Here is a 20,642-nt window from a genome sequence, read left to right on the forward strand (position 1 = left end):
GCGATATCGTCGAATCGACTGCCTCGCATTCACCGGCATTCGCGCAGTACCGGCTGGCCACGCACCTGTACCGGGTGACGCTTTTGAATCGCGTTGTAGCAGTTTGAATCCTCGCGAGAAACTCATTGGATTCGCGAGAAATATTCTCCCCAATTGACGCACAGATTATACAGTAATGTCTCCCTAATCGGCGCTCAGATTATACAGTAATGTCTCTCTAATCGACGCTCGGATTGTCCACGAAAATGAACAATTTGGGAAGAGGAGATACGATTCATTTGATCCTTGCGGTTCATTTTTATAGTCACAAATTGTCAACAACTATCGCCTATTAACTATTATACATAACTATTAATCTCATAACTATTAACCATTTTTGTGGTCGAACCGAGCGTCGATTAGAGAGACGTTACCGTACTTACAAAGGCCCGACCACTTTGACGCGATCGAAAATTACTTGGTTGTTAACCCTTTGCACTCGAGTGGCGACTCCGAGATGCCACTAGAAATTGCTATACTATTTTTCAAAATAATTGTAATAGTATCAGACTCGTTTATATCTAAGAGACTGTTAAAATTGCAAGTTTTGTACTTGCCAAATAGACTTTCGCATGCCTAAATTTTATGATCGCGCTTCGATTTTATAATCGTTAACAATTGGCGAGCGGAAAAACGAGCCACGAAGTACGAACAATCGTATCTCCTCTTCCCAAATTGTCCATTTTTGTAGACAATCCGAGCGTCAGTTAGGGAGACATTACCGTAATTCGTTTCGAAGGCCGGAATCTTCCGCAATTTATTGTTAAGACTTCAACGTACTGTTTCAGGCAAAAGGAAAATTCAATATATTTTCTTTTTTTAAATTTCAAAGTGGTCGGACGACCCCTTAAGAGTTGGAATTGGAAACGCGACGTTGAGAGGAGACTCCAACGCAACCGAGATTCGACGGACGAGCGACGCGACGATTAAAGACGAGCGTCGACGAAGCGATGAATTTCAGTCCGCGCGAAACGCGGAACGCTCGGGTCTCGAGATTAGAAAAACCGCGAGGAAAGAAACGAACGAAGGTTGCGGGGGAACTCGGTGGCTCGAAGGGGATGACAACAGAAGTTGTCCGGAAGGGGATGATCGAACGCCGGCTCGCTTAATATTTTCTCGCCGCGAGAACACGGCCGTCTCATTCGGTTCCCTTTAATATTAACGAAAGCATATTCCCCTTGCCCGGTAATGATGAATAATTTTTAGAACAGAGACGCCCTCTCTCTCTCTCTCTCTCTCTCTCTCAGGTGCACGATCGAATACTTGTTGCCGGGGGTAGCGTGCTCGATAAATCGATACTCGTCGCCGATGATGGGGCGCGTTGCTGCAGACAATTCTCGAGATCCGCTCCCGTTCCCGAGAGCCGCCGGGGAAACTCTGCTCATGAATCACCGTGTCGGGACGCAATAATTAAGACTTCGAGTGGCACGACGAACTTCGCGGAGAAACACGATCGAAGGAACTGACAAAGTGTCGCCGCGAGATGCGAAAAGTGCGAGGGCAAGCCGCGGTTCGTTCGCGCGCCGATCAACGGAGCTTATTATTGCTCGCTCGTCTCGACGAACAGAGTGTATTCGAAGCGTGTAATTTCGCTTCGAGCTCTCGGGATTAGCAGATTAGCAGAAGCCGCGATTTTCGGTATTTCGAAGGTTCGAAACCCGCGGAACGGTCAACGAGAACGAAGAAAAGATGTCGACCGCTCGCGGTCGCGATCCGATCGACAGTTTCCGACGATTATTCGATCCCTGCGGTTCCATTTTTATCGTCACGAATCGTCGGCAACTATGAAAACGAACCGCGAGGCTCGAAAAATCGCCAAAATAATCCCCAAATTGTCCATTTTTCTGCGCAATCCGAGCGCGAATTATAGGGAGACATTACTGTAATCGCACGCTTATACGGGGGAGCTAATCGTACAGGATGTCCAAAAAGTCGCTCGCGGCCGGGAAACGAGGCGGTTTTTCGTAAAAACGAAGCCGCGGATCGAGTTTGCACCAAGGAAAAGGTTGCTTCCTCGTTTCCGAAACACTGTACATAATTCGAATTGCGAGCAACGCGCCGAGGAACTCGCGTCTTCTTCCTTCAGCCCCATTGTCTTTGTCGGCCGAGCACAACGTTGCTCGGAGACGAGGAGGAGAGGATCGTTAGCTGCTCGTTACCGGTGTTCCCGCTGACAGAAACGCGTCCCGCATGACACGCTGGCTCCCTTTTAATGGTGCGAGCAACTGGACGCGTCGCCTCGTTGCGTTCGATCGGCGGAGCATTCTCTCGACCCGGTGGAATTCGAGAAGGCTTTAAGGAATACGTCGGCTTCTTTCCGATCGAGCTCCTCGACGAGTTCGTCCAACTTTCCGGCCTACGACGATCAACTTCGATCGTAATTTATCATAGAAACGCGATGATAAATGTCTCTAGGAAATGTCGACTCGAGAACCATTGTTTCGCGTTCGAGCGGAATCTCGAGTTTTCCTGGCTGCTTGCTCAACTTCTCTTCGTGCTCGGCGTCGCGACTTCGGAAGCGTGTCCGAAGATCGATCGAGCCTCCTCCCTTGTTCCGCGTTTCGTTCAAGACCTAAACTCGATTAACTTGTGCCGCCTTTTAAGAACGATGTCGCACGATTTTTGCTTCGGTCGTTCCAACGTTGGCGCGAAGCTCCGACAAAAAAGGCGTCGGAGTCGATGCAAGCCGGCGGCTGAATCGAATTCCTTTTTGCTCCTCCGTCGATGGCGCGGATGGCGAGCTATCGTCGGCGAGTCCTGACGAGTCCTGGCGAACGAGGACGTGTCCGTGCACGCGCCGATTTCCAGCGGAATGCCCTCGAAAAGGAATCGCGACCCTGTTTTTTCTCTCTGTCTTTGCGGCGCGGCGGCCTTCTCCTCTCTGTCGAACCACCTTTACGAGCAATGGAGTAATGGACGCGGTTGTCACACATGAGCGCGTGACCGCCCATTTGGAGCAGCGGACAATATTTTTAGACCCCTCCTGCCGACCCTCCCTCTTTCTCTCTCCGCGGCCGCCGCGCGTCTTCCCGACTAAAAGCCGGCTCGATTCAACGATTAGCCAGCTAAATTTCCTGTCTACAATCGTCCTAGCGTTCCTCCTCTCGTCGGGACCCGGATCACGATCGAATACGAAACCACCCTCGCGTCGCCTCCGATCCTCGCCGCTCCGTTCGAGGAAAGTAAACTCGCGGCACACAATAATCTTTCGAATCTCTCCGTGCACTTGGGAGTAGCGCCGTTTACTCTTTGTTACGATTCTGTGCTCGGTCGTGGTTATGTCAAGGAAATCGCGGCATTTGTCTTCGTAGAAGACGGCGACTTCTCTACTACCCCGTGACCGGTCTTCGATTTAACCCCTTGCTGCGCGATGACGTTCGGGAGACGTCACGAACGCGTCGTTTTATCTACCATTTTAGACGTTCGCGTCTCCCACGCGCATAATTCTCGCAATATCGTACGACAAGCTCCTCGAATAATATTCTCGAATGCAGATACGGTAATGTCTCTCTAATCGACGCTCGGATTGTCCACGAAAATGGACAATTTTGGAAGAGGAGACACGATTGTTCGAGCCTTGTTGCTCGTTTTTGATGGTTATCGATTGTCAACGACTGGTAGTAACCGTTCTCTTTATTCGCTCGTATTTCTCCGAATATTTGGCACCGGAATACTTTCCGGGTTGTCGCAATTTTTCCCACGACTCCATAATTTATCACCTAGTCCGTAGAACGTTTTCCCAAGCTTCCCAATTCTTTTCCCAGGGCGTACTATTTTTTATTCGACGCTCTCGTAACGTTTGTCGCAGACTCTAAAACGACGGTCCAAATTCTACTATTTTAATAGCAATAATTATCTCGACAATTTGTTGCGGGGGATGAAATTTTGTTCGTAGATCTCCCAAGTCTTTGGAAGGTCGTACGATCTCTTTTCATAAGTCCTTTAACTCCGCGGCAGAACTTCGATATTTCTCGCGAATCCAATAAGTTTCTCGCGAGGATTAAAACTGCTCGTTTTAATAGCTTCCGATTGTGAACAATTATAAAAGCGAGGTGCAAGGCTCGAACAATCGCATCTTCTCTTTCCGAGATTGTCCATTTTTGCGCGCAATCCGAGCGCGAATTGGGGAGAAATTACTGTGAAACGCGCCACGGTGTTCGTCAGAGTAATGTCTCCCTTACCGACGCTCGGATTGTCCTCTAAATTGGACAATTTGGAAAGAGGAGATACGACTGTTCGAGCTTTGCGCGGCTCGTTTTTATAATTGTGAACAATTTATAATTGTGAAAATAAACCGCGAGGCTCGAACAATCGTATCTCCTCTTCCCAAATTGTCCCTTGTTGTGCGCAATCTGGGCGTCGATTAGAGAGACGTTACTGTACTTCGGTGTCGCTCGAGCGACAAAGAGGCAGAAACGCTTTCGCGATTCGAAATTCGGAAATTCCGAAATCAGTTACGACGCGTCGACGTATCGTCGCGCAACGAAGCTATAAAGTTTCTTTCGCTTTTCCCAGAAGGAAGATAAGCTCGGAGGAGAGCAGCATCACCGAAGTGATGGCATGGTACACGAGCGTGAACGCGGCGATGCTGGATCACTTGACCAATCAAATCAAGGAAACGGACAATAGCGGAGTTTGGAGGTAAATGGCTCGGAATGTCGGCGCGCGTCGCGAAGCGAGACAATTTCAACGAAATCCGAACTGAAAAGGTAGCCAACGAAATCCGAACCGTTCCGATTTCGCGAAGAAAAAAAGGAAACATCTCGCGACGGTCTACTTGTTCGAACGAAAATTGTCGCGAGACAGCCGAGAAGCGAAGAAAGTCCGGGCGATATGACAACGCGCGCGTCTCGTTTTTTTCAGGTATTTGATAGCGTTTAAAAATTTGCTGAGAAGCATCGAGAGCCTGGGTATTGCTTCCGTGTACGGAATCAATTACTTCGGCCGTGGAATCCTTCTGGGGGAAAATTACGTCAGCTACGTACGCCACGAAGCTCTCGGACGTGATCTCCTCACCGGATCCTTCACATACGTGCCGTCCCTCAAACATTTTTACTCGGAGCTCACCAATACCATGCCGGACTACGACAGAATTAAATCCAGGTACACTTGGCGAGCGAACGCTTAAATACCAGAAACAATCGTTCGCTGCTGGCTCTCTAAGACGCAAGGTACACCGTCCGAGCTGGCAAAGGAAAGGTCCGGACCGCGTTCTTTCCTCAGCGACCTTCCTACTCGTACCTATCTCGATCGTACGTCTTCGATAAAACTACCCTAAACTTTTCTAAACGATCTCGGCTCTCGAATGGATCACAGGAATCTTTCGAGACTTATTAGAGTAGAATATCTCTATAAATTTAAAAATCTCAAATAATCCCAAAACTCACTTCAAGGAAAGTTGAAGGAAAACTCGCGAGAGATTTTACTGTAACAAGCGAAGTAATTACATACGTGTACGTAGGTGCGATGTTACATGTAGTTTAAGGTGTTAAGCGGCGGATTGGATTTTCCTATATGTTTATTTAACCGATTGCAATACTTGTTTTCTAGGCTACAGGAGCACGTGTTTACAGATTCGATACTTTGTCGGATCTAGTCCTTCTATTCTGATTCTACTTTATCGATCGAATCGTAGATTTCGAAAAGCGGTCGCTTTTGATCACATAATCGACGCGCGATCGTATTCGCGCGACCGTCTAAAGTCTAAAGAATCGTTCGCACCGCGTCAAATTTATAAACAAATTCTTCGTCGACGAGTCGAACCGAGTTCGTTTCGACTTTGGCCGCGTCGAAGTTGCGTTCGGAACGAAACTTTGCTTTTTACGGAGTCGTCGCCGCCGCGCGCGGACAGATTTTTCCAAAACGAGTGTCCTTGCCGCAGGCGAAGCGAGATCCTGAAGAATTTGAAAAGAGAGCCGAGCGTGGACGACGCGATCGCCTATTTCGACTCGATGGCGACTTACGTGGACGAGCTGCGGAAGCTTCAACGAGAGTTACGTCACATGATAAGGTGAGCTGAACAGAACAACGCCGTCGGCTAATGGGATTGGCATTTTTCGGAGCTCGCGATCTCGAGATGATCTCGTTATCCCTTCGACAGGGATTACGTGAACTCCACCCTGCAAGACGCGAGCAACAAAGAAGTCGCCGGCATAGCCATAGTCGTTCTGGTGCTGGTCGTCTCTCCTATCATCATCGTGCTCGTGCGCAACGCGGTTGCCACCATACAAGTGAGTAGAAAACGATCGTTTATTCGCATCGTCGAACGTCCCAGAATCTCCGTACAGTAATGTCTCTCTAATCGACGCGCGGATTGCGCACAGAAATGGACAATTCGGGAAGAGGAGATACGATTATTCGAGCCTTGCGGTTTATTTTTATAGTCATAAATCGTCCACAATTATAAAACGAGCCGCGAGGCTCGAATAATTCTCTTCCCAAATTATCCAATTTATTTATTTAGTTTATATATATAAATTAAATAAATAAATTCTATTATATAGAATTATATATTATATAATAATATATAAAATAATAATAGGCTATATATTATATAATAAATTCTATTATATATATATTTATATATTTTTTTTATTTATTTAATTTATATATTATCCAATGGACAATCTGAGCGTCAGTTAGGGAGACATTACCGTGTTCCATCCTCCTCGACTCGTCGTATTCCAATTCCACTCGCTTCCTCGCCGGCGCGAAACCGCGGATGATTCTCGAACAAGGATAAATTAACGAGCGCCGCGTAATGGGCTTTCCATTGTTTCCGAAAAAATTCAGCAAACGATTTGGTCGCGCTTCACACTGCAGCGTCGTTTGCCGAGGGCCGAAGACAAACACGAAGAGCGCACGGTGCCGCTACCGTTGCGTAGGATTAAAGCAGGATTAGCCTCGTAAATTGCGGCCCTTCGGTGCTCGAAAGAGCCTTTTATCTGTCGCCCCACTGTTTTTACGAGAGTCGCTATATTTGTTCCGTCGACGGGGTCGTCGTCCTGAAAACCGTTAACGTTGTCTCGGATCGATCGTTGGAAGCGGGGGGAGGGTGGCAGCGAGGGGGCTCAAACGGCCACAACGGATGAAACGTACCAAACGGCGATCTTCTCCGCAGATGTACGCGGCGAATTTGGCGCAAAAGGCGCGCGAACTGAAGCAGGAGAAGGAGAAGAGCGACACGTTGCTCTTTCAGATGCTGCCTCCCAGCGTCGCCCAACAGCTGAAGCATACGCAACAGGTATCCCACCCCCTGTTAGAACGTTCCTCGATGCTCGTATACATACCATATACCTGTTCCACGATCTGTAAACGTTTGCTTTACCGTCCGACAAAAAGGTGCCAGCCGAGTACTACGAGGCGGTGACCGTGTACTTCAGCGACATCGTTGGTTTCACTGAAATCGCTGCCGAGAACACGCCGCTCGAGGTATGTCCTATCCCCTCCGGGGAAACGCGGAGGAAATGCGGGGGGGGGGGGGACTCGCCTAAAAAAGAAAATGAATTAACGTCGAAGTAGCTCTGCCGAATTCTTGAAGTATTCGTCCATCGTTTGTCACGATTTTCTCAAATATTTTTACACCCTGTCAGACTCCTCGTTTCGTTGAAAACAGCTGCTACCTGCTTGTTACCTTAACGTCAACGTTGAGGTTATTCGTTGCTTTCAGGTTGTCACGTTCCTGAATTCGATCTACAAGCTGTTCGATGCCCGCATCGAGTGCTACGACGTGTACAAAGTTGAAACCATCGGCGACTCCTATATGGTTGCATCCGGTTTGCCGGTCAGAAATGGTGAGAAAAAGGAAGTTGGTTCGTCCGAAAGAGGACTCGTGACCAACGCGGTAACAGACGAAGATGCGATATAATTACGTAGAATGCGCGCGGAAGCAAGCGATTCTCGCGGTTCCGGTCGCGTCGTAAGTCGCGGTGCAAATATCGACGTGAATCGCCCGCTCCGGAAAATGAAAATTTGCCGGCGATTGGGTAGTGGCGCTGCCGCGGCAAGATCCGGAAGCTCGGTTAAGGGGTCCGCGCAGCGCCAATCAGTGTCGCGGTGAAACGCTGAAACTGCTTGCGACGACCGTCGCTAGATGGCGCTCTACTTTCGCTTCTTAATTATGGCGGATACCAGAAGCAGACCAGTCCTTTGACAATCGTTGAAATCTAATTACCTTTACAAGCAGAGTAAGAATAGAAACGCGATGGAACATTTTAGTTAAACAGGCTCTTGAAGTTCGCACTAATTAGTCGCGTCGTTGGTACGAAAATCTAATTGCCGATAGCTCTGTACCTTGTCGTTCGGCATCGTGGATGCCGAAATGGACACTACCGAACGTTCATTAGCTAATAAATACTTCATTTCAAACTACACGGGTCGAAAATTGTTACTGTAATATCGTCGAGGATCTATACCGCTTTCTTCGATCGCCAAAAGTATCTTATATCACGGGTGTGCAGACATGTCAACAATTGTCGATAGCTAAAAATAATTCGATATCGACTGTTCGATCGCGAAAGCGCATCAACCATGCCTGCGAAGTTGGGCCGTTAGAATATTAAAAATCTGCAAACAGCGCGTCGCTGACATTGGTCGAACGCTCGATATTTGATACGAAATATTTTTAGAGGGAATGCGTAGACTTTGGAATCGCAACTTACTCGCGCGTTTCTTCGCAGGCGACAAACACGTTTCCGAGATAGCGACGATGGCGCTGGACCTTTTGGCGGCGTCGTCGGTGTTCCAAGTACCGAAGAGGCCGCGCGAGCGGCTTCAGATACGAAGCGGAGCGCACACGGGACCGGTCGTGGCTGGAATCGTCGGCAGCAAAATGCCTCGTTACTGTTTGTTCGGAGACACGGTGAACACCGCGAGTCGTATGGAGTCCACCGGAGAAGGTAGCAACGTTTCTTCTACATATTATTGATCTCTCGGGAACCGTTTTTGTTACTCGAATTGTCTTCGCTCGTAGCTCTGCGAATACACATTAGCCTGGAGATGAAGAAAGCTCTGGACGCTGTAGGAGGATTCAAGATAGAACATCGCGGTTTGGTAGACGTGAAGGTAGAACACGTGCGAGCCCCTGGCGAAAAGCATCGATCCGAACCTCTATACACCGTTGATTCGTGCCGACGAATGTTGCATACCATTCGAACAAAAGCAATTTCAACTAAAACATTTAAGCTATTCGCGATTCCGCGAACGTCTCGGCCGAATGCTTTTCGCCGATGGGAGGAAGAGCGGCAGCTTCCAGGTCCGACACACCGGTCATGGATCGCTAATCGCTGTATTTTTTAGGGGAAAGGACTGATGGACACGTACTGGCTGGAATGCAAGGACGGCGGAATCGCGCGCGCAGCGGAGTTGGATCTGCCGTCGTTCTTCGAGGACGTGCGACCGATTTTCATACGCCGTTTGCGGGAGGGGGGAACCGTCTGATGCGAGCCTTACTGCCGTCGGGACCTATGGTACCTGAACCGGCCGCGCACGCCCTACATCCGTCTCTCGCAACCGAACCTGAACGACACGCTGAAGAAGCCGAGCCAGGGTCGCAAGAATCGGCTGTCGCACCCGAACCTGCACATCACGCCGGTGAAGCCGCCGCCGCCGCAGTCGCAGTCGAGCATCGAGTCCCAGGACACGGCGACCTTCGAGGGCACCTACTCGACGACCCCGTGTCCGCCGAGCTACTCGCCGGCCAGCCAGCGTAGCCGGTACTCGCAGCCGAACTTGCCGACATTGTTGATATCGTACGACCGAAGATCCGGCGGCGGATCGCCGGACCGTCGGATCCGGATGTCTCAGCCGACCCTGAACTCGAGCTTCAGCGGCATCAACTTCGCCGGAATGAACCGTGGCACCAGGCTGTCGTACACCAGCCTGCGGGCGGCGTCCGGCGACAACAGCATCACCGAGGGCGAGAGGCTGTCGGCGAAGAGCGTGCCAGGGTTCGGGGGTAGCTCGAGGGGCAGCCTGACCCTGGACCACACCACCTCGAGGCTCTCGCAGCCGGACGTGCGGCGGTTCATGCTGCGACACGAGATCGCCACTGGGAAGCGGGAACGATTGTCCCAGCCGACCCTGGTCACCGGCGACTACCACCCCGGTCGCGGCCAGCAGAGGCTCTCTCATCCCTGCCTGATCACGGAGAGGGAGACCAATCTGCCCACGATGGTGTGCCAATCTCCGTCCCCGCCGCCCAACAAGCACAAAAGGTTCTCCCTGGCGGTGCACACCAGCCAGAGGGACCGGCTGTCGCAGCTGGACTTCGGCGCCAAGTACAGGAACCTGAAGGAGACGTCCGCGAGCAAGTTCAACCGGGATCGGTTCTCGATACCGGAGCTGCAGACGCAGAACGATCTCAGGCTGATCGCCGGCACGCCGAAGCAACGGTTCAGCCTGGACAGCCAGCTGACGCGGAACCAGGAGGTGATCAGGTCGAAGCTGTTGCCGATCGCCAGCTCGCCGATCAGCGAGCACCAGCAGTCGAAGATCGAGGAGCACGCGGGACAGGCAGGGACGGAGGGGGGACCCGTCGGCCTGACGGCTCCCGCGGGGCCCGCGACTAGGCTCAAGAGCCCGACGAGGGAGGGTCTCGAGCGGGTGCTTCTTGCCAGCGCCACGCCGATACTGCCGGCCTCCGAGAGGCAGCTCCTGTCGACGGAGCTGCTGCTCGGCAAGAAGAACAAGTTCGCGTCGCCAACCGGACAGCAGAAGAACAACAAGTTCTCGCAGGTGCCGCCGATTCCCACCCGCGACCGCATGTCGGTGCCCGAGATCAGGAACTCGAGTCTGAGGCGATTGCTGGACCCGCCGGCAAGGCAGCGGCACAGCATCACCGGCAGCCTCAGGCAGAGCATGATCTTCTCGCCGATCAAGCCGCTCGACTTCGGCCGTAAGTCGCCGAAGCAGCTGTTCGAGGAGGCGCTCGAGCGGTTTAAAAGGGACGAGAAGGAGGAGAACCGGAAGAACGTGATGTCGAACTCGCAGACGGTCGTGGACATCGTCGACGAGCCGATCTTGCACGTGCAGAAGCACTACGCGTACACGTACGAGACCGCGGACGAGGGCTCGAACACGCTGCTCGGGAAGATCAGCATGTCCGCGATACCGAAGAAGAAGTATCTGGAGAGCAACTTCGACGAGAACGAGCAGGTGATCACGACCGTGATCGAGACCGACGTGCCGATGATCACCGCCAGCCCGAAGTACGCGAAGAAGGCGTCCTACTCGTCCGACACGCCGAAGTGGATCAAGAAATACCTGGAGAACGAGAGCCCCAAGGGCGGCAGAAAGGCGACGATCAATAGGGAGAGGACCAGCAGGAAGAACAGTCGGAGAAAGAGCTCCCTAGAGTCCGTGATAGACGACAAGACGGAGAAGAGCCGCTCCAAATCGCTTTGCCCCGGCGACAGAACTCCCATGCTCAGAAACACGATCGTACAAGCCGACCCGAAGAACATGAAGAACACCTACGTGAGAATCCTGCCGTCGGACAACGCTGTGAACGAGAACAGGTACGAGGTCAAGGTGGAGAACAACAATTGGAACGACGCGGACGTTCGCGGTTTGTACGACGAGGAATGCGACGACGCCGACGCAGACGCCGATTCCGACGACTCCACGTCCATATAGATTGAATATCGATCCGACCGTATCACAGCGAACGCCGAAGTGGATCAAAAGAGACGCACAGGGAAAACGAATTTCAGAATTTCTATTTCAAATCCGCCCGCGAATTGGCGCAGCTACCAAAACCAGAGAAAATCGTCGTGTTCTGTACTTAAACGGCCGCTCGGCCGTCACGGATTTCTCTCGTACGTGATCGACAGTCTCGTTCCGAACGATTATCATAGGACCACAGGACCACGCACGGGCCACATATAATAAAACACAGTTCGATTAGCCTAAAGCGCACACCTCGACAGCGATAGAACCAAGATCCATGAGAGCCAGATCGAATTATTTTCTCATATTGTTGTACATATACACCGTGAAACGTACGATCGACGCATGGAAATAAAGGAGACGGAGGAAAAATATCTACATATATATATGTATACGTATAAAGTGCCAGTCGCAAAAGTTTGCCTCCCGCCGGATGAGTTTCAAGCATTTGAAAAAAGAGCGCCGAAACTTTGCATGTATTGTGAAAGTTGATTAGTTCGGATCCGAACGTATTCGACGCGAATTAAGATGTGTTTCATACGATTGTTCATCCGAAAGTATAAAGAAGTCGTTCTAAACGAAATGTTGCCGGAGGACCGTTACCATTCCCGTGTCGCATTCGACCTTATCGATTAAGGTCGCGGCGTAGCGTTATCGGTGACAGGTATCGCTATCGAAAGCAATGAACGACGACTAAGTCGGTAAAAATCATCTCGTATATATATCGATTGTCTAACGAACTAATGTACACGAACGATATCGCAAGGTTGCGAATTGTCCAATTTGCTCTTTCATTCGGAATTATATTTGAAATTCGACAGGTTCGTGCACACTTCATCGACTGACTGTACAATGTTCTCGATCTCAATGTACATATTTATGTTCATTCGAGTCGAACCAAACAGCGTTGTTTTTATTGACGTACAGATAAGATATGTCGTGTAAATACTCGCTTTATATATTCGGTTGCACTCGCACCGTTAAATATAACGCGTAAGTCCACAAGCTTGGGACAAGCTCGGATGCGGAAATCGCAACGTTTCACTATTACGTTCCAAATACGTACCGGACCGCCACGCGAACGAACAGGAGCCAAAACGAGGATGTACCGATCGTTGATTCGCCACGATATTATCGCTAGTACGTGTGTTAACAAATTTCCTAATTTTTCTTTTCTTTCGATACTAGTCATCGATGATATTTAAATGCGGGTATCGTTTGGAAATCACTACTTAACGATAACTGCACGAAATCAGCACAGCAAACTTACAATCAGCATCAAAAGATAATTGTAAGCATTTGTGAAAACAATCTCTTGATCGAGCTGAATCAACTGTAATTAGCACGTTCAGTATTTTTCAAACAATAACACAATTTACCGTGTTATTTATATTTGGACTTTACAGGAAAAGTGTTTGAAATTCAAACAAGCGCGGAATTTCTTAATCGTGAAGTATCACCTAGCGTGGTGATAAAACGTTTTAAACAAAAGTTGCACGATATCAAGGGATGCATTATCAGGCGATAAATAGCTCTTTTTACTATTCTGCATTTTTATACAGATATATATATATATAATTGACATTGAATGAATTTTTTTACGAAATTTATTGGATTATCTTTCATAAAATATCATCATCAAAAGATCGCACAGTCGATTAAATACTCGGTGTCGTAATTTTGATCATCCTGGATACAAGAAACAAAGAAAGAAAGGAAACTTTGTGTTCCCATAAAATTATACTCTCAAAGACTTGCTTCTCGCATGATTATTAATTATTGTATAATGATATACACATATACTTGAACGTTATGATGTTACAACAGCAGGATACAGTCATCGCAACATTGTATGTTGTAATGTCGTGAAACGGTGGTATGAATGTATTATTGTGGATATGAGTGTGAATCTTAGTTACTGTTCAATATTAGCGTACAAAAATGTTAGTTCTTTATGTATGTCATTTAATATACGGTAAAAGAAAGTTATATATATATATATATATTAAAATGTAATCGACACGAGAAGTATATAAAGTGTATTTAATTTTTAAGAAGCACGGGTTGTTTGTACACTGCTGGTCTCTTACGATTAATTTATCGGTTGAACAAACAAAATACAAAAAAAAATAGTACCCCGCGTATCAGTTTTTCCCTCGCGGTAGAAAAAGAAAGTAATGATGAAAGAAGCAACGATGATCGAGACACATGTCCTTCGTGTATTTCGTTATGTCACAATTGTTTGATTGTATTTTGATTTTATTCGCACTGTTTTCTTATCGATGAAAATTATTTGTATAATTCAATCTAGCCACGTTACAATTACGACGTTATCATAATTTGTACCCATTGGAAAGATCCGATTAGCTAACACGATTACGAGAAAATTGTAGTTACAAAACATGACACAGCATCAAGTATCAACTTTGTTGCGAAGACGATGCTCCCTCAGACATGGCATAGAACAGAAACGATTGTAATTGTACTCGAAAGGCACCTGACCAGCCATATTCACTGCACACTGAAAGCATCGTGAAATCATTGTACAGCCTTGCTTCAGAATCCGTTGCTCGGCGGACAAAGCTCTCTGTAATATACATAAGTATATAAAATTTGTACTAATACACAGGTTCATCGATTTGTTTCGTTTACGAGACACTAACTTTCTCTCTATCGCTAAGACTGAGGAATCTCTGTTTCGTGTCTTCCTCTTGCTTCTTCAGCTCGAACTCTTTCCTTTTCGCTCTTTCTTTTTCCCGTTTCACCTTCCTCTGTTGCCTTTTCCTTTCCAATTCTTCTTGCTCTATTTCATCGGTAAGTGGCCCGGGTATTTGAGACTACACGATCCGTAAACACATTATTTTCATCGATAATCTTGACGAAGCTTATTCTAGAGAAAGTGCTAAATACCTTAGAATAATTGTATTTATCAGGATTGGCACCCATGAATCTTCTAAATGTATTTCTAGTTTCCTTGTCGCCCGCAGCTGCGTACGGGGTCTGTAATTTCTTATTCTTGTTACACGGATCCGATCCGATCTCCAGTAATTGCCTAAAATCATATATCTGTGGAACGTTATTTCAAAAAAAGAAATACCAATAAAAGCTCGAGTTACCAGACTAATTTTAAATGTCCGCCGGATGCCGCCAAGTGCAACATCGTATTGCCGTCTTCGTTCGAATCATTTACAAGTTTTGTTACGTCCTCCATGTTTACAATAGTATTGTCTTCAATGATTCCTACTTCTTTATTCTGTTCCTCTGCCTCCACACTTTTCTCCATCTCCGTCAACAATCCGTCGATAACAGTAGACAACAGTTCGATGTCGCCCAATTTGCACGCCGACCACAGTTTCAGTTTTGCACTAACCAGAACCTCGTTCATGCTGTTATCTAAATAGGATTCGTTAGAAAATTAGAATTGGTCTGGATCATTGGAGTCGATAGACAATCGCTTGACAATGTACCATCTTTTTTCGATTTCTTTCTCTGACGACGCGACTTCTTATTTTTCATGTATCTTGGCACGGTGTCTTGGAACGCGAGCAAATGCTCACGGAAGTCTACTTCTAATTCCTGTTCGACTAGCATAACGTCCATTGGGATGTTAGCATTACATAATTGGCCGTCTAACTCCGATTCGGAAGACGACTGTGCTAATTTGGCGACAATGTCTCAAAAGGGAAATAATTCAATAATTATTCTGCTCTAAACTTTATAAATCCCGAATTTGTCCTAGAATTTTACCTGGCAAGGGTCGGCACGGGCTTTTTCTTGGCTTTGCTCTATCTATATGCGAACGTGAATTTCTCGGTTGCCTTTCCGGCGACAATTGTGCGGTAGTCTTATTTTTATCATAATCTTGGAGACTGTAATAATTATTAGCAGCACTGGAATCGCACTCCATGTTTTCTGTACTTTCGGGTGCTTCAACGAGAACATCGATCTTTGGAACCTTTTTCCTAAGAGGCTGGCGCGGTGAGATGGGAAAGGAATCCGTAAAGTCAGCCGCGGACCCTGAATAGACATAATAATGATCGAAACGCAAAGTTGTCGGACAGCGTAATCGGTGTATTAAAATCTTGGAACTTCGGTGAATCGCATACCATAAATCTCCATAGTGCTCAGTATATCATAAACTCTCTTAACTTCGCTAAACGTGGCTCTGCGAGTAGGAAATGGCAATGGTCTTAGCCTTGAATCATTCTTATCTAGAGGTGGATTCTTTCCCCCGAATAATACAGTGCGATTGTAGGGTCCAACCGCTCTGTAGAGAATCAGGGAGGAACTGGTAATATGCGACGACCATGATTCAAGAATGTCTTGCACATGCTGAAACATGAGAATATCCTCAGACACTCGCATAAACTCGCTCGTGATCAGATCGATAAGAAAAAGGCACCTGGAGGAGAGCCGCTTCGTTGTATCGACGTAAGCTAGCTCCAGCACTCTTTTGATGATTAGTCGTTGTACGCGAACTCTGGGCAAATCCTTGCTTTGCTCGCACAGTGTAGGAATGAAATGTTTTGTGGACTACAGGTTCTCCATCTGAAAAGTAAACAAGTCCATCGGTACAATCGAACGATTTGATATTTTGCGATATGCTCGCGTTCCTACCATGGAACACAGCCGCGGCGAAATGTCCTCCACCAATCATGATAACAGTCCATATTGTCTTTCTTCCACTGTCTAATGCTTGAGCTATCATCTCATTGTCTACCTCAGGAATTTCCTAAAATGTAATTGCATCTCTCCTGATCTGGTAAGTACAGACACGCCAAGTGATTCTAACAAAGTAGATTATATCACAATGTAAAATGATAGACAGGTATGTCTGTGCTTATAGAAAATTGTTCGCAAAACCATATGTCTGAAGCAATACAAACAAACGGACCTTCTTATGGTGTAGCAAACACCTGTATATACTAAATATATTCCCATCGTCATTCTCAAAAAAGACTTTAGAATGACGACTTGCGGTGGCCAATAAAGCTTCGATTTTTTTCTCTTTTATTGTATCATCGCAACATTCTGTATCAGAACTATCAGAAATTGATTCTACACCCTTTCCTTTCTTCTCAACTTTCTTAGTCTTGCCAACATTGTTTTTGCTCTCACAGTTTCCGTTAACAGAACTTCCTGCCTCAGAAATATAGATGTCATCTTCGTTCTCAGTTTCTATATCACTCCCAGACAGACTTGAAACATCGCCTGTAATATGGACACGACTGCGTATGTAGCTTTTAAGATTTTTATCTATCTATTCTCATATATAAGAAATGCTTAATAATAATAATACCTTCATCAGCTAATAGACCAAATTTTTCTTCATTAATCGGTTTCAGTCCGTTCAAACGCTGCTTTAAATTATATCTATGCCAATCTAATTTGTAGTGAGATCTCTGCTGTGCTTTATCTTCGAATACGGTATTACAGAACGAACAACTCAATGAATCCGATACGACTAGATCATCGAGTTGATTCAACACTTTCTCGCATTCTGAAACTGAAGTAATAAAATCATTTCCGACACGTAGCTGTCACTGCCACATTCTTATATACCGTGCGAAGAATTATTCTAAATCAATATTGCCTAAAATACCTGAATTCGATAAGACAAATGGTCTTAATCTTAAAGATACGGATATTCGTTATACTCGAATTTGAAGATAATCGGATCTACTCGAATGACGTAATTACACTGCGACTAAATGAAAGTTTTCATTGACAAATCTGTCGCCATAAAAAATATGAGCATGTTAGCGCTCAGAGCAGCGGAAATGCACAAACACGGATTAACGCGAGACAACACGCGAGTGAAATAGATTGCCAGATGAATTACCGGATGACGATCGTGATTGCATGCATTGTGCAACTTTGATACCCTTTGTGATTCTGTTAAAGTCTTCCTGATTGTATATTTTAAACATCTGATGATCCATCGTTCGTAACGTGTTTGAAAGTATTCGGTTGAAGACGATGTTTCAATGATATCCTGCAAAGAAAAGAACCCTATTCATTGTCCGACGAAGCAAAGAAACGGTGCGAGAAATGTATTGAATCAAATATGGAAAATTAACAGAGACATCATATACTTACCAAAGAACGGAACGGTAGCACTACAACGATCTATGTACTAACTTTTCTGCGTGAACCCAAGAAAGACGGTTTGTGATATGTATGTAATTACAATGTTCAATGTACATACATATGCATGTACGTATATGTCAGGAACGACATGTGACTTTAATGCCCGCACCAAGTTATCGAAAACTTAGATACATACATACGCTAGCCTTGAAATAAAAAGATAGCTTTATTTCAATCCAAGAACACTTCTATTTTGTTGAATAACCTATATATTTCACTAAAATGCATTAGTATCGTAATGAAAATTGACATAGTCGAAGATCGCTGTTTGACACATTTTCGTTCAACTTGGTTCGGCCCTGTCGAAGAATTACATCATTCGACATTATTGCCTTTTCCACGAACATTTGATCGGCGGTTTATTTAAACGGGAAAGGCTAATCGTTTTAGAGAATATTGTCGAATGATAGTCTGAAAGGTTGTAAAAAATTAAAAATACATTCCATACGAACTTTATCTTCAATTTATTAACATTTCGATTGAAAAGATACTTCGTTTCGTTCGAATACGAACTATACTTAAAGAATAAATAATCATAACAAATTTTTACAAAATCTTCTAGTTCGTTGACATTGAGGCTCTTAAGGTACGATATTACAATTCTGTTGATCCGTTTACAAAAATATTGTTTCTATGTCAACAGTTTCTAGAGAGATTCAAGCACATGTTGTACAATAACTTAACACCAGAAGGTACTATGTATAATACTATTATGTTTAGCTATCCAGAGCTCCTTTCGATTTTTTAATAAATAAAAAATGTAAAGACATTTAGTCAGTCTTACATGTTAAGGACGTTAAATATCGCAAAGAAAGAATTCACCGAACGTAGCAAAATTATTTTGTACATTATAAGATTACGAATTGTATATATGTATAATATAATATTGCATTTGCTTTTTGTTAATACTTTCTTTCACTAGATATTTCGTTGTTCTTATAGTAATTTAAATTAACCATGAAATAATTATTTGTAAACTTTAAGATACACGTCTGAGAAAACTATTTCTTCCGCTCGAACATATCATCTTGCTGCATACGAATAAACTATTTCCCCAAACAGTTTTCGTTCTTCTATGAAATATGCTTAAATTTAACATAATATAAACTATTCACACGATACTACTATAAAGTTAAAGGCACATGTAGATAAAAATTAGAATTCCGTTCAATAAGCCAAACAAGTAGTTCATTTGTACTCCAGATGATTCCTTCGAAAATCTGAAACAGATAAAAATGTGTTAATAGGCTATAAATAATCTACGTAAAATTGATTCACAATTTGTAATAATAAACAATCATGGGTATCGTCGTTGCCAACAACTTACCTTTGCTTGGAAGGACTAAAAGGAGAAGGTGGATTGATCCCAGGAATACTGCTATCGTGGTAAATGATAAACCAGGTAAAACCCATCATTATGAGACCACTTATCGCTGCTTTTATTAACCATCCATACGTCTTAAAGAATAATATTGTTAGATTTACAATATCATCGTATTAACCGATGTTAACGAATTTTTCACTCACAGCTGTTAGATGTTTTGTATTGAACTTTGACACATCTGGCATGCGTGAAACATTAAATATATTGGAGATGTTTGGAAACACAGTTGTCGACAATATTATGGGCTTAGAATTACTTTCTGGCTGCAAAATATTTCCTAAAGAGATCATATTACAATATCAGAACTCTTGATCGTTTTTTTGTTATCACATAATTTTGCGAGAAGCCAATTTGTGCCTTGCGAGTATAAAATAGAATAGCAGCAGGAAGCTAATTTTTAATACGAAAACAAACAAGATAAAAATAACTCTGAAATTCCACAAAGCGAAAGCGAAGAATTTTTCTTTCGTAAATTCGGTCGCGGACAATACGAACTATAGTCGATATTATAGTACGTAAAAATTTTGCTCGTAAGTTCGAAGCCTGTCAATACGAAGATATTGGAAAAGATAAGAACGTATTTTACATGCGTTATTAAACGTAGATAAATGTTACGCAAGGAGAGTAAACAAACACACCAATTTCACATGACAGGTTGTTAATGGGAGAAAATAAGAAGAATTATAAAAAGTATTGGTTTTTCATTTACCGTAATTCATATACAATTTTCCTAGAACGATGGTTAACGACATTACAAAAAGGAAGAGGCTAAATGTCCACTCGTTTATTTCCAGTTTATCCCATAACCTCACTGGAGCGGCATAATTATTCCTTCTTTCTATGACGTTTTTACCGTTCAAGTGTAAATCCGATTTCTTCTCGGCCATCATCACGGCTTCCAGTTATGGAAAATCGATGTGCAATTCTACCGGTTGCGCGAATGACTGAATCGCAAACGATACGAATCACCAAAAATAACAGTGAATAATAACATAACACGCATAGTATATGTGTGTATATTGACTGTATATACATACATGTACAGATATGTATGAGTCAACAACATAGCATCTACGCATGCGCTTTGAAAGGATTCCCCTTCTCGGAACTGTTATATATGTATAGTCATGCCTCACCATAGCATTTTTATCCCCACCATTTTATTATGCATCCAGGTTCGCGCAGTTGCGATAAAAAATTCCGTAGATTCGTAAACAAAAAACTATTAGTTACGAATGTAACTTACGGGTTTTCAAAAATTTCAATAATTGTGATATACTTAATAAATAATTCTTAACTCTAATTCTATAAAACTCTGAGTTTGAGAATTTTAGGTAATTACTACATTAAATATGTAGACTTTCTAAGAGCATATGGATGCAAGTTTCAGCTTCGTTTTTCA

At 44.9% G+C, this 20,642-nt stretch overlaps 4 protein-coding genes and 1 long non-coding RNA gene across 7 annotated transcripts in view; 2 read left to right on the top strand and 3 right to left on the bottom strand.

The window, feature by feature from the left end:
* The window catches only part of LOC117221307 (uncharacterized), a 35,325-nt gene extending 25,847 nt beyond the window's left edge, over positions 1-9,478 (top strand). For both annotated transcript variants that reach the window (XM_033472149.2, XM_076527709.1), the window contains 10 exons: positions 4,555-4,680; positions 4,903-5,142; positions 5,921-6,049; positions 6,140-6,269; positions 7,160-7,282; positions 7,381-7,470; positions 7,709-7,832; positions 8,718-8,936; positions 9,011-9,102; positions 9,337-9,478. In XM_033472149.2, the coding sequence (XP_033328040.1) occupies positions 4,555-4,680; positions 4,903-5,142; positions 5,921-6,049; positions 6,140-6,269; positions 7,160-7,282; positions 7,381-7,470; positions 7,709-7,832; positions 8,718-8,936; positions 9,011-9,102; positions 9,337-9,477 (1,414 nt within the window). In that variant the 3' untranslated portion in view covers position 9,478. The remainder of the gene's footprint in view (positions 1-4,554; positions 4,681-4,902; positions 5,143-5,920; positions 6,050-6,139; positions 6,270-7,159; positions 7,283-7,380; positions 7,471-7,708; positions 7,833-8,717; positions 8,937-9,010; positions 9,103-9,336) is intronic.
* On the bottom strand, positions 5,540-7,985 carry LOC117221313 (uncharacterized). The gene is made up of 3 exons (XR_004490477.2): positions 7,673-7,985; positions 7,138-7,528; positions 5,540-7,043 (listed from the first exon to the last, which is right to left on the bottom strand). It is a non-coding gene; the product is annotated as an uncharacterized LOC117221313 (long non-coding RNA).
* Positions 9,479-9,826: 348 nt separating the features above from the next.
* On the top strand, positions 9,827-14,340 carry LOC143261130 (uncharacterized). The gene has a single exon (XM_076527710.1). It carries the CDS (start codon positions 9,835-9,837, stop codon positions 11,671-11,673), a length of 1,839 nt encoding a protein of 612 aa, XP_076383825.1. The 5' UTR covers positions 9,827-9,834; the 3' UTR covers positions 11,674-14,340.
* Positions 13,905-17,943, bottom strand: LOC117221306 (tRNA endonuclease ANKZF1). The gene is made up of 13 exons (XM_033472147.2): positions 17,806-17,943; positions 17,549-17,701; positions 17,006-17,212; positions 16,601-16,917; positions 16,324-16,438; positions 16,109-16,254; positions 15,813-16,038; positions 15,454-15,723; positions 15,174-15,380; positions 14,823-15,099; positions 14,617-14,758; positions 14,370-14,543; positions 13,905-14,293 (listed from the first exon to the last, which is right to left on the bottom strand). Exons 2-13 carry the CDS (start codon positions 17,646-17,648, stop codon positions 14,120-14,122), a joined length of 2,355 nt encoding a protein of 784 aa, XP_033328038.2. The 5' UTR covers positions 17,649-17,701; positions 17,806-17,943; the 3' UTR covers positions 13,905-14,119.
* Positions 17,944-18,301: 358 nt separating this feature from the next.
* On the bottom strand, positions 18,302-20,293 carry LOC117221311 (ADP-ribosylation factor-like protein 6-interacting protein 6). 2 transcript variants are annotated; one of them, XM_033472161.2, is made up of 5 exons: positions 20,278-20,293; positions 19,950-20,184; positions 19,384-19,418; positions 19,184-19,314; positions 18,302-19,076 (listed from the first exon to the last, which is right to left on the bottom strand). In XM_033472161.2, the coding sequence occupies exons 2-5, from the start codon at positions 20,128-20,130 to the stop codon at positions 18,989-18,991; spliced, it is 435 nt and encodes a 144-aa protein (XP_033328052.1). In that variant the 5' UTR covers positions 20,131-20,184; positions 20,278-20,293; the 3' UTR covers positions 18,302-18,988. The 2 variants fall into 2 exon arrangements, with proteins under 2 accessions (XP_033328052.1, XP_033328051.1); XM_033472160.2 differs by lacking the exon at positions 20,278-20,293 and having other exon boundaries at positions 19,384-19,517.
* Between the last annotated feature and the right edge of the window lie 349 nt (positions 20,294-20,642).

This window comes from Megalopta genalis, unplaced genomic scaffold, assembly GCF_051020955.1.
Source record: "Megalopta genalis isolate 19385.01 unplaced genomic scaffold, iyMegGena1_principal scaffold0037, whole genome shotgun sequence".
NCBI lineage: Eukaryota > Metazoa > Arthropoda > Insecta > Hymenoptera > Halictidae > Megalopta > Megalopta genalis.

Bases quoted from the DNA above. Each gene is read 5' to 3' on its own strand.
- LOC143261130 (XM_076527710.1), top strand. From the start codon at position 9,835: ATGTCTCAGCCGACCCTGAACTCGAGCTTCAGCGGCATCAACTTCGCC.
- LOC117221306 (XM_033472147.2), bottom strand. From the start codon at position 17,648: ATGGATCATCAGATGTTTAAAATATACAATCAGGAAGACTTTAACAGA. The intron at 15,381-15,453 runs GTAAAATTCTAG...TTCCCTTTTGAG, and splicing joins CCCGTGCCGACCCTTGCCAG to ACATTGTCGCCAAATTAGCA. The intron at 14,294-14,369 runs GTTAGTGTCTCG...TGTATATTACAG, and splicing joins GTCTTAGCGATAGAGAGAAA to AGAGCTTTGTCCGCCGAGCA.
- LOC117221311 (XM_033472160.2), bottom strand. From the start codon at position 20,130: ATGATGGCCGAGAAGAAATCGGATTTACACTTGAACGGTAAAAACGTC. The intron at 19,315-19,383 runs GTGAGTGAAAAA...TTATTCTTTAAG, and splicing joins ATACAAAACATCTAACAGCT to ACGTATGGATGGTTAATAAA. The intron at 19,077-19,183 runs GTAAGTTGTTGG...TATCTGTTTCAG, and splicing joins TTTAGTCCTTCCAAGCAAAG to ATTTTCGAAGGAATCATCTG.